Below are 13268 nucleotides of genomic sequence, written 5' to 3'. Positions count from 1 at the left end.
TTACTGTTATAGAAGCAATCAGAAGAAATATCAAATGACCTACCCATCATGGTGGTGGTGGTGGTGGTGGTGGTGGTGGTGGTGGTGGTGGTGGTGGTGATGCTGTGGCCCAATGAACTGTCGACAGTTAAACAATTCATTTCCAATAGTATCCCCAAGGAAGTCCCCTGTATGAGTTATACAAGAATCTTGAGACCCCTGTGAAATGTGAGCAGTGCTCATTTCCCCTGTCATATCATGTTCTGCATCCTCAGCATGGGAACAAGCATCCAGCATTCTAATTCGATTATCCACCGGTGCCACAGAGTCAGTGTTAAAGACATGGTCCTTTCCTGCCCCGTTGTTTGCACCACTCCTCTCCGCTGCCCCTTGTGAATCTCCAAGGCAAATGCCTGTTTGTGATTCCAGTTTCCTGCTTCGTAGATCTGTGCTCCTACTGCTTTTCTGGGGATTATGACCCCTATCTTCCTCCTCCTCCTCCTCTTCCTCCTCTTTGAGAGCTTCGATATCTGCAATATCTTCTGACTGCACCTCGCTGCCAGGACTTCCTGCAGACTGGCTTGCATGACTGGAGTTTGCCTCGTTACTGGATCCATCACTGTGGCCACTGCTACTACCAGGACCGCTACTGCCATCCTCGCCACTGTTTGCTGTCTCATCAGAACTTCCCTGCATGGATTCCTGAAATTTATTTTTTTTAAATTGGTGCAAAAATAAAAATAAAATACCACTGAACGTACAGAATCATTATCGTCATTATTTGAACATAAAACATTATTTATGAGGACATGTGGCAAATCTTCACATTTTCTTTCATTCATTCTTAGTTTGGTTGCTAATGACAGAAACATATAAACAATATTTCATGCAATCTTTTACTAAGAGAATAGTTTTACTTAAATACAGTTTAAAGGCAGGAATCTGATTCTTTTTTGTAGTGTGCCTGTTCACAGGCAAGGTAAAGTAGAGCCTATGTAAACTACAAAGAACAGAAGTAACAATTCTAGCTGCCCACTGTCCTGTTGCAGATAAGCACTATAAGCATGCATCTTACGTATCTGTTCGGCTTTCGAAACTATTAAGGAAAAAAATGATTTCTACAGCAAATAGTAGGTAACTTAGCAATGCAGACTAAGATTCACAGTCTTACCTCTGTATCTGAAAGTCGCTGCTGCACATGTTTTGCTCTGTTAATAAGCTGTTCTTCCATTTCAATATCACTGCCTCCACTCTGATGGGTGTCACTGTTGTCACTACTCTGAGGGCTAGCTGCTGGTGACCCTAGTTCAAAACCACGTTTCCCAGTTACTTTGTGATATAGATTAATTGGAATGTAACAGCATTACATAAATCTGCCTCATCTGTTGAACTCAACAGCATTCTTCCTGTAAACAGTTGAACGAGGGACGTAACTCAAACAACCCCAAATACCTAAATAGTAAAAATTCTGTTTAGAATATTGAGCATTTTGCTATTAAAGTTATATTTTGATGTCTCTTCTGGCCAGTATATAGCACATATATACCAATTTGCTGGATTCTACACTAACTATAATTTTCATTTGACTTCTCATAAAAACATAATTTCAAACTCACACTAGTTTTTCTTCTATCCAAATTCTATACCTCTAGAAAAACATCATAGTATCAGATATAACAGACTGCAATGTAGTTCTAAAACAACACTTACAAGGTGAAGGGGCTGCTCTTCTGAGCTCTTCTTCTTCTGAAGAAAAAAAATGCAGGACAGAAAAATAAGTGAGTAGAGATCTTTTTGCCAGCATATAGTTGTCCAAGATTCAGAACAACCAGCAATAACAGAAGAAAGGGGAGCCACAGTAAAAGGGGTTGGCAGCACCTTTAGTAATGACTGTAGGGAAATATACGGTTAAGCCGAAAAAAACAGAAACAGCATGTAATATCAGAAACTAGGCATAATAATAAACTGGTAGAAGAATTTATACAGCTATACAAATTATAGATGTTCAGCAGAAAAGGAACAGTTAACTGATGAGTTACGGACCACCCTTTGAATGAAAAAAAACATATACTACGTTAGATGTACTAAAAGAATTTTTCTGAAACACAGTTTTCCAAACATACTCACAAAGTTCTAATGCTTTCATCTTTACTCTCACGAAAATATGCCAACATGACACTTTTTAAAAATACTCCAGTGAGTTTATTAACCTACAAGTTCTATACATCCTCATTGTCCAAAGTCAACAAGGAGACCAATGAAAATTAAAGATTCAACTATTGCAAAAATACATACCTTTCTTGTTTCCCATGGGTAGATTGGTACTCAGTAAAGATGCAAATGAGCTTTGTTTTGACAGCTGAGCCTTAGCTGCTAGTGCATTATTCCACAGCGCTTTTATAAGCATTGATGCCAAATACAAGGTCTATAAACAAAACCAGATAACAGTGCTACAAAGAAGCAGTAGATTTTGTTTGCAAAAATACGCTGTTAATCTTTCTATATGCCAATATTACAGTTCCCCAAAATAAACGCATAAAAATAAATGGATAGACAAAATGAAGAAACGTTGTGCAAATGCTTTTAACTTTAAAAATGAAGTTAAAGTCTTCTATCAATGGCCGTGCAGCTTTCAAAGAGCTCTGAATATTATAACTTAAAAGCCAAAAAAGCCTATTTGAAGAAGAATGACAATTTCACTCATATGTTTTCTTCTTATATACCTTAGTATTTTTTACTCTGATATGCATTAGTATATATTTATTTAGAACAGAAAGACAAATTCATAGTATCTGACTAATACGTTAACAGTATGCTATTTCTTTTTTCTTTACAATGATTCTGTTTTTCTTGTCTTTACCTGTTCAGTGTGAGCGCTTGGATGGAGAGTTGAGACTAGGTTCAGAAGATGTCTAAGTGGAACAGGATCCAAGTTTTTGATCAAAGAAGGAAACAAGTCGTGTATATAACGACTGCAATGCTTTAGCTGTAAAGTACAAACAAAACAGAAAAGAGAAACAGAAAAATAAACTTTAAAAGATGGTCCAAAGATTGATAAAATTGCGGTAAATTCTTAGGAAATATTTTGCCCTGTAATTCTAAACTACATCAAACTTGCAACTTTGCCTTAACGGAATTCTTATATTTTAAAGCACATAAAGTTTAGTGTAATCAAACATAAAAATCACCACACATCTTTTTTAGCTCCAGGCCTTTCATCATATTTTGATGAAAAGAAGAACTGGAAGTTTGTTTTGCATTTTTATTGAAATAAAACTTCTAAAACACTACTGGATATACTAACTCCGGATTAGGAAATACAAGGATTGACTTACTAACAGTAGTAAATACAAATAAAGACATTACACATTAATGTGAGACTGAGAGAACAGACTGGGTGGATTGTAGGAAGATTATTCACAATTTTTTGTCCTTCCTAACAATGGATGTCAAAAAAGATGACAACATTTTTAGCAAACTGCTGTGTATTTACACATAAAAGTGACAGTGCTCATAGAAGTTTCCTCTCAGGTTAAATGCTGCTTTTCTTATCCACTGAAAGGGTTTCATTACGTTGGTAACTACTCAACAAAGATGATAAAGGTATAGGAAACATACAGAAAAAAATCTCCTTAATGCTGGTTGTCACAAATATGCTTCAAAAGTTTGGGGGTTTTTTTGGCCTTCCTGCTGTCTACAATAGCAACGTAAGGAGTTTATGGAGCACAGAAACAGGATCTTATACAGGATTCAAAGTGCAATGAAATAAAGTAGGTTCTCTACAAGGGTGTACTTAACCATACTGAACATTAGAGAAGTTCTTGAGCTATCTGGCTCAATTTAGAGAAGAGAAATTTATGTCAAAATGTTAGAAAGCTGAAAATAAGGAAAAAGGATTCTTAAGGCCTTCTATTCTTTTAGTCTAAAGGTGTCAGCCTTTTAAGTGTTAGCAATTTAACCCTTTTACAGGAAGCCATCTGCACATACAATTCTGATATGAAACACAGATATATCTTTCGAAATAGCAGTATGTTAAAACGGACAAGCAAGCAGTATAAGAAGTATCACGCTTGAATAATAATATTAAGCTCTGAAAATAGTATAGAAGATGAAGAAATACAGAGCTCTAACACTAGCGTGAATTACAGTACGTGTGAAAATAGCAAAGATAAAGTATCACTTTAACGTATAATCAAAATAAGTTATTATTGATTACTCCGATACAGAAAATTGCTAGAGCCTATCAAAGTGAATGCTGTTACAATGAGCATTTATTAACATTCCCGCTGCATGCTATGAGGATGGACTATAAGGTTTCAGAATGTGCATACAGCAGTATTCAAATGAAACAAATTAGACAGAACTATTACTGAACACAGAAAAAAATAAACTCAAATTACAACTTGTATACAAGTATGTTCCCTATTTCTCTTCAAATAGATCCATTTCATTTCTCTGACCTTCATTTTGAGTGTATTTTTTCTGAAAAATTGACATTACAACCTTGGGGGGTTTCTGCTCCGCCTCGCCTCTTTTTTTTTTTTTTTTTTTTTAAAGTATGATGAAGATAGAAAGAAACAATAGAAAAATAGTTTCCACAATAGGAAATCAAAATGCTGCAGCACTCCAATCCTCTAAATAAAATAAAAATGAAAAACCTAAAATAAAGAGCATAACAATACATTAAAATTAGCAAACTAATACATCTTTCTGAAGGAAAAGAGCCTATCAAGCTTTTCAGGTTTACCTAGCAAAAAATAAAATCTCATTGCCTTCTTTAGATTTCAGCATAAGCCTGTATGTGTAACTGTAAACATCACTGCCATAACTTTCACCAGACTCTTCCCACCGCCAGTAACAGTGGTGGAAGCTACAATAGATAGGGGCAGGGCAACTAACACAACAGTTAAAGTATTGCATCTACCCTACAACCTCCATCACTGTTCTCAGTGATAACGCTATGCCTGTGCTAAACAACTTAAGTGTTTTCTTGTATATTTTTGCATCTGATGAAAAAATGGCAACTGTGGCAGTTACTGAATTTAAAATTTGGTAAGCTAAACACTAAGATAAACAGAGAAGAAAAAGTAAGAAAGTCCACTTTATTAATGTAAAGCAAAATCAATTTGTCATTTTCTGTTTTTCTTTTTTTTTTAAATCATTTTTACAACTATAAAAAATTCACATATACCTGTGCTGCAGCCCAAATACAGTCTATATGCTGAGTACTAAGTCTCCCTTCAGCTGCAAGAAAATTCAGAATCACTTGGCACTGTTTGATGATCTGCAAAGTGAGCACATATTGAGAAAAGGTTTACTAGAACAAAAAGTTACTCCTCCATGTTTCTATTAAAATAATAATAACTGTAAACAAACCTCTATATGTAAATTTGGTCCAAAAATATGCTCAACTACATTGTTGCTGATAAGCCAGTCTGCAAGCTCTTTTGCAATAGACCTACAGATGGAAAAACAGCAGAAACGTATGTAAAATTATCCATCTATAATACATATACAATCCTTATCCTTAGCACAGCATGTATTTCAAATTAATATCTGTAAATGTAGTAAGAATACAGAAACTTCTTTGAACACAAAGCATGCTCAACATTCATTTGTTCCCATAGAAGAAAATACTTTCCACGTTTTTCTTTAGCTAGAAGACTAATGCCAAACATCAGCATTTCCCACTCACACCTCTGGATTATTAGCAAATATGTAACTGACAACTCTACAATTTTTATTATTTAACACAGCCCAACAGACCACCTGCAGATCACTTTCAAAGACCTCATAGGTGAGATTTTGATAAACACTGTTACAGAACCTAAGTTTATAATGAAATGCTAAAACAAATACTGAGTTCCCAAGCACAGCCGAAGGTGGAAGTGAAAGAAATGATTTTACAAGAAAATCACTTAAATATTTTTAGACTCTCTTCTGTAAACAGCAATTCACACACTTGAAAATCTACGTCTTACATAGTTATATTTATAAATATGTGGTGTATAGAAATTTTAATTTTTTTTGTTTCATCCATTACAAGAGACATCTTTACCCACTGCCAACCAACAAGTAAACATTGAAACAGAACAGGACAAGGAAACTTATTTTCCAAAACAAAACCTGAACTTCCAGAAGGGACTGCCCTGTAGAGAAACTAGTGCATAAACTCCTGCTTATTCCTTCCTTTCAAGCACAAGTTTTTTTTGTCCAGATTTTGGCACCAGAAGCAATTAGAGCACGTGTTGGTATTTAAAGCACTGGCTCCAGTTTAAATGGCCCTGGAATAAAAGCACTCTGTTTCACTTGTGGGGTGAGAGGGGAAGCACGGGGGGCTGTCTTTGAGGACTACAGGAAGAATTACTTTTACCACTATCATCCGTGCTGCGTTAATGGTCACTATTACAGTAGCAGGACTGCCAATTTTGATCATCTGCAATAAGCAAATGGGATTCTATGGGTAAGAAGTTATAGTCTGTAAGGTTTCCAAGTAGAATTCACTTTTCCAGGGCATGTTGCCAATTCTCCAATTGCTTTGAATTGCCTGATCACCGTGCACGAGCTCATGGAGCTAAGTTCTATCACTCAACACCAATCCTATCCTGTCCTCTCTCTACTATCTAATTCCAGGACAGGGGGAATAAGATATTCTTATACCCTTTGGAAAACATAACGTCCCGTAATGATCAAGAACTGGCTTGCTCAAGGAGTAACTTGGCTCAATCAACAATCTATCAACAATATCATTTAGGGCTTATTGTTAGTAAGTTTCCACACTGTAGAGGAGAAGTTAGTTCAATGGAGTATTTGAAACTGTTTAGAGAGGCATAAGAAAGGTAAAGCAAGTCTGCTTCATGAAATCAAGATCAACTTAACTTCCAACAGCTCTGTTAAACCTCCCTATTCCCAACACCTAGAGTGTCCCCCCTGCCCCCAACACAACTTTGGAGCATACATATTATAGACCCATTCCCTGCTTGGATTCCTATCCACTTAAATTTGAAGGAAAACCTTTTCACATGAGAATTGTGATTATGCAGATTTTACAGCTGAAGGAAGTTATCATTCATTTGAATATATGCTACCAGCCTCCTTTAGCAATACGGCTCTAAACAATGCTCTTATCCATCTGCCTCCTGGCTGACAACCAGAAGCGACTGTAGTGGCATTGCCCATACAGCTCAAGGGGTTGTAGCTCTGTGACTTCTCATTTCTTCAGACAGCTGGCAGCCTTGGTATCTACCGTATCAATTCCAAGAAACTGGAATAAGAGAGAACAGAGTGCTCACTATACGTTTATTTGTGAGAAGTGAGCAACTAGTTCATTTTCTGTGGGGAAAAACGTTCTCTCCTTTGCTTTGTAGACAATCTTCACGGCAGCAGAAGACGAGAATTTGTCACTGACGCAGAGCCAACATTCCAGCACCAGCATGAGGATTACAGAACCTTTTAGGAAGTAATAAACCTACAGCGTATGAGCTGTAATAAAAAGCTGTAATGGAATTCAACATCAAATATTACAGATTTGTCTTAAATCAAAGCGCCCAATCCACAACTTGTAAGCTGAACACAGCCTGTCGAAACCCTTCCTTCAGCTTACAGCCTACTCCCCGCCAGCTCATTCTCAAGGCCTTATGGTGTCCCCGCTGTGGAGAGAAGTGCTCCCGTTACATGACCAAAATATAGCCAGAAAGTCTTATAGTTTGCATTTTGCTCATATAAAAGGTAGACAGATCTGGTCACATGACCGGACATACGCCCACTACATGAGGGAGGCCTAAATGAATGCACTTCTAGTTATGAGACGTGGAAAAAAAAAAAAAAATTGCACATGGTCCTCCATTACAGGCAAAAGGTTTAACATCTGAGTCCTAACTCAATTGAAGTAATGTTGTTCCAGGAGTGCTAAATTTCTTCTTGGATCTGAATTTTTAAACTTAACATCTTTTTTAGAATGAGTCCCAGCCAAACACAGCTGGGTTCATCAGGCATGGTTAAGATGAAAGGACACACTGCTCAATTAGTTTGCTTAAACCGAATACTTGTGCTCCTGACACAATGCCCATTGGCATTCTGTTGAGATTCGTACGTTGCACTTTGGCTGCTCTGCAGAAAAGGGCAAAAACTTTCTTATGGAGTGAGTTCCTTTACATTTTATTAAAGGGAGTATTGGCAGTTCCCTATCTCTAGTCTGCAACATTTTTCTTCTAAGAAATAACGGATTATTCTTTTGAAGGAATGCCTTTTTTAATTTGTGCATTCTCAAGAGTAAGAAACTTTTAATTCTACTGGTGAGCTCAGCTCAACTGCGATAAAATGACATCTCAGATTTCTGGAGGTAAATACTCATTTGGTAGGTGATACGGATTTATTGAGGATGACCAAAAACAAGAGGATCCTTGTGAAAGACAGAATATAGCCTTTGTTGTTTCCCAAAGAGAACTGTTCCTCCCACAGAGTTACGCTGAGGGCACACGAATCTCTAAATGTACTGCCTTTTTAAATGACGTGGTTATTACCAGCACTAAGTGATTTTATCTCTGGTGCACTAAGAAATATACTCATGAGAGTAGATTCCAAGATTCACCAAAACAAGCTAACTTCAGTGTATAGGCAGTATGTCTGACTTATTTCCTAAACATTTGCGTTTCTAGAAAGATGTTTTTTTCTGCTGGTTCTCCACTAGCTCCTTCATATGTTTGCTCACTTTCCAACGGAGTGAACACCTTACTTCAAAAGCAATTCCAGAACTCCATATAAACAGAAATATATTGCCAGAACAGCAAAGGCTCTAAAATTTCCTGCTTTCTCAACACCTTTTCTCAACACAATTTTCTCAACACAATTTGACCACTCTTATCTCACAGTACTCTAATTTCTATACAAAAGAAATATAGAATCAACAACTGAGTTAGACACAAAACCCCTTCCTTTTCTGGGAATGCATTAACTCAGTGCCTCTAATATCTAAATATCTGAAATGTTACGTGCTAAGAATTTAATATAAATTCTTGCCTCATTCAGGTACGTTAGTGAGATAACCAACACGACAATACTGGCAATCTGATTTTCAAATCCAGTGACTTCTCATCATTTTTTCTATATTCTGCGACTATTCAATTATAGACATTCAGAAACCAGGAGAATATGTTCTGGAACTGCCTATTAGCTCCTAATCTTTAAAGTTCCTTCCAAGCACATATCTGATTACAAATCTAGGAAACAGAAGGAGTTTCCAGCATTTTACTTGCTAAGAAGTGAATGCAAACTGATAAACACGACCCCAGGAAATGGCAAACTACCAGGATCAGCAATATTTCATAATTCTGCATTACTCTACGAAGTACTGGCAATTTTCTCAAATTCCGTGACATAGTTTTTGTCTCTTCTTTGCTTTTAGTACCATTTGTGATAACAGAGATGTGGAAGAAATCATCAAAGAAAGCAGCTCTAATGATATTTTGGAGCAGCTTCTGCAAAAAGATAGTTATCTGAATCTGTCTCTGTAAACAGACCTATAAGAGGAGGGAAGCTTACAGATGATAGGTAAATTCCTCTACAAAAGATTCAAGAACCTTTGAACGTCTAACAGATGCATACTAAAACTATATTAATTCAAGTTATACTCTTTTAAAAAGTGAACAATCTCTGTATAACTTAAGAGCATAATTAATAGAGAAAATACTTTTTGAAATGTATTTCTTTGAGTTTACATTTCCAATCAAGCATGATAACCTCATTCTATTTGGTACTCTTTTCTGAGCTAGCCATTTTATTTCCCTTAAGATGGATATGTAGAATTTCAAAACCATCTGAAGCTACTTCTCGTTATACATATTCCTTTTAAAACAGGCTGCAAAGATTATGTATATGCATACAAATACATTATGGTTTGGTTTTACAATTGCTTGTTAAGTAATAACTTTAAAGAGTTTATGCAATTTTTACAAGTAAAATATGAAATCTCTGACTTTCATACCACTGGATGCACACAGAAAAGATACTTGCTTGAATTCATTATAAATTTTTAATTCATGGGGTTTCATTTTCTGAGAACTAAAATAAAGCAAGGATCTTCTTTTATATACGTGGTTCCTTTCACCTCTTCTTCAGGTCCTCAGAATTACACCATCTACTATAGTTTGTATGCTGACTGATTCCTCATAAAACCTAGAAAACCACTTTCAGGCCCATCTAAGTTTTTTAGCTTTAAAATGTAAAGTCAAAATGCACAACCTATTCTAGTAATTTACCTTTTTTTAATGATTCAATTGTGAATAAATTAACCTACAATTAAGTTTGTATTTTATCTTTTATTTTTTGTTTTAATAATTACCAAAACCTCTGTGGCTTTGGGGAATTTCATATAGACTCAGTTTATAATGATTCACCTAAGTTCTGAGTTGCCCCAATTAAGCAGGGCAACATAGAATGGCTCATCAATACGAAATTTAAAGAATACGCTTCGACAATTTTGATATTGATATTTGATAACTTTTCAGTGGGGTTTCATTTTGATTTCTACGTTAAAATTTCTTTGATATAGTCTATGTTTTTCATAACTCAAAGGTATTTTTTCATAGAGTAATTTGGAATAATTGTATGACTATACCTATATGGCATCACTACAATTCAGGCAATTAAAAAAGAAATTTTATTTTCAGTAAAATACGCTAAAATTTTCTTTTTAAAGAAGTACTTCAAAAGGTTTTTAAAAAGTTCACAAGATTTTTAAAAAGTTCACTCTTTCATACTAAAAGAAACAGCATGAGTGAAAGACATGCATTACGATCTAAGTATATATACACTTTCCCTCTCATACAAAAGTTGCAGTACAAAGAACTGTTTTACAAATTACATATCTAGGTCATACAGACCTTAGGAGTAAAAACATTCACCTTGGTAACAACACGTAACACTAAATTTTCTGGAAAAATAGCTAAGTGGGAACAGAATTTAGTAAGTGGGATAGCGAGATGAAACGTCATTTAAGGGACCCGATGCCTACTATGCGTGTTTGTTGTGGGCAAAGGAGGAGGAAGTAGGGAATGAAGAAGCGAAGGTAGCTGCTGCCCTAGTTCAATTGTCTCTAAATCTTTCTCACAGTGGAACTCTACACATGACATAGTTGGACTGGACGGTCTCTGGACTTAGTCAGTTTCTCCCTAGACTTTTATTTCAAATTCATAGGCAATTAACGTCTTTCAAAAATAACTGCTTTTCTTTCAAGGAATGAAGTTCAAGCACTTTTGACGCTACTTTCCCCAGGCATTCCATGAGACTTTGGGGAAAGAGTGGAAGCTATGCAGTTTCTAATATTACCTCACATTTGTGAAAAGTACATATGAAAAGCCTAGTATTAGAGCCTGAAATTCATTCATTTTTTTAGCTGAAACTATTAGGAAGGAAATTCTACAGTTTGCACATTTTCCTGGTAGGTCAAAAAAAAGGTAAAGAATGCCTCCCCCCCAAAGGAGGACTGAGTTAAAGTCCTAGAAACATGCGAACCTAAGGCTGTGGTGCAATACTTGGTAGCCACATGATGACCTAGATCCAGGAATCAATCCCACAGAAAAATATCCCCCCCCCCCCCCCAATAAAATCTTATTTATCCAACAGGTCGATTCCCAACACAATTCACCACACAGCTGCAAAACCATGGCAACAGAGTACTGGACAAAATACAAGGACACCAAAGTCAGCAGTGTCACTTAAAAGTAAAAACGTAGCAATATAGTGAGCAGCCTACAGAGGATGAAGACTAACACTTCTTGAATAAATCACTGAAATAGCAACTACAACATAACAAGTATGGCAAGCACTGATCTCTAGTATTCAGGACAAAAAAGGCAAAGAGGATATGGCAGGCCCCCCTAACAAACATTCAAGCACATGTTTTTGTTTATGAGTGTACATTTTCTTATTTGACACTTTTCAGGCTCCAAAAACACTACTCTGACATCCTCTTGAATATTTGTCAAGAATCCACTGCGTACGTCACTACAAAGAAGCATTAGTAGGCTGAGTGAAAAACTTTTCTTTTTCCATAGAAAATCTGAAAAGATCCATTGAGTGTGGAAAAGTAGAGAGGAGAAGAGGCAGTCTAATGATGTTGCCAAAACACAGTTGGTGAGCCCAAGCAAAAAACTAGAAAGACAGACTTATGTGAGCTACGAGAACACTGGTGAGGGAAAAAGCAATACAAAACTCACAGTGTAAAACCTCAATCTATAAGGAAAGAGAGGGAAGAGAAAGGAGAAGAAAGAGTCCTGATCTTTCTGCTCGCAGGTGAAGGGAATTCTGAACACCCAAAAATTATCCTGTAGAAGCCTTTAAGGGAGGACAATCTGTTTTTAAAACGAGGAGGGAGGGTCACCTCAGCATCAATCTGAATCCTGTAACACAAATTCTTGGCTGCCTGCCAAGTGAAGAGGAAAAGAAAGTATCCCTTTATACATATTATTTCCACAGACTGACAGCGTATTCACTAAGGAGAGAAGAATACTTTGTTCTCCTGTGGTCGAAATGGCACGAGAAATCTTTCTCTCTGTTAAAGGTATGATCATTTTTCACTGAACGACATGAACAAAATAGATTCAGGGATCACTGTTCCAAGATTTGAAGGCTGCTATGTTCAATCTCATTATTTTTAGCTTCAATAGACTTCATACTCTACAGTACCTTAGACAGTGTTCTGATGCCACAAATCTGACTCTATTTTAAGAGCCAGGAATGGCTAAATTAAAAGTATCTCTATGAGGGATACTATGAAGTTGAGTCACTATGAAATCCAAGATGTTGCACATATCTGAACAATACGCACGCTCACTCAGCACAAATCCTTAGCTGTACAGGAGACAGTCAAATAAACTGAAGCTGAAAAGTCACACAAATATCTTCAGCTAGAAAACAGATTTCCTTATCTTAGCTTTCTGCCCGTTTCAAGTGCAAGCTGCAAAATCCAAAGTCTCTCCTAAACACAAAATCCTTTAGTTTGTCTTACCATGGAAAAATTTACAAAATCCTTTAGTTTGTCTTACCATGGAAAAATTTGCAATCCATGCAGATAAAGGTGGGAAGCTACTACTGCCAAACATTTTATCAAAAATCCTGATAATATTTCCAAACAAAAGAGAAGAGCTAGAACAACCTGACAGCTCTTTAAAAAAAAAAAAAAAAAAAAAAAAGGCCTCCCGCAAACCCACCTTATCAAGATACAGAAGCAGAAATCCCAAAGGTTGACAGTTCCAAACGCATCTGGAAAAGTCAAAACACATAGGGCGGAT

General features: G+C 36.4%; 1 protein-coding gene across 7 annotated transcripts in view; it reads right to left on the bottom strand.

Annotated features, from left to right (window-relative positions):
• The window catches only part of USP34 (ubiquitin specific peptidase 34), a 155574-nt gene that overhangs the window by 88377 nt on the left and 53929 nt on the right, over window positions 1-13268 (bottom strand). For all 7 annotated transcript variants that reach the window (XM_068940330.1, XM_068940333.1, XM_068940332.1 and 4 more), the window contains 7 exons: window positions 5356-5437; window positions 5171-5263; window positions 2840-2965; window positions 2275-2404; window positions 1690-1725; window positions 1151-1281; window positions 44-681 (listed from right to left, as the gene is read on the bottom strand). In XM_068940330.1, coding sequence (XP_068796431.1) covers window positions 44-681; window positions 1151-1281; window positions 1690-1725; window positions 2275-2404; window positions 2840-2965; window positions 5171-5263; window positions 5356-5437 — 1236 coding nt within the window. The remainder of the gene's footprint in view (window positions 1-43; window positions 682-1150; window positions 1282-1689; window positions 1726-2274; window positions 2405-2839; window positions 2966-5170; window positions 5264-5355; window positions 5438-13268) is intronic.

Source organism: Struthio camelus, chromosome 3, assembly GCF_040807025.1.
Source record: "Struthio camelus isolate bStrCam1 chromosome 3, bStrCam1.hap1, whole genome shotgun sequence".
NCBI classification, from domain to species: domain Eukaryota; kingdom Metazoa; phylum Chordata; class Aves; order Struthioniformes; family Struthionidae; genus Struthio; species Struthio camelus.
This window is presented reverse-complemented; position numbering and strand designations above follow the sequence as displayed.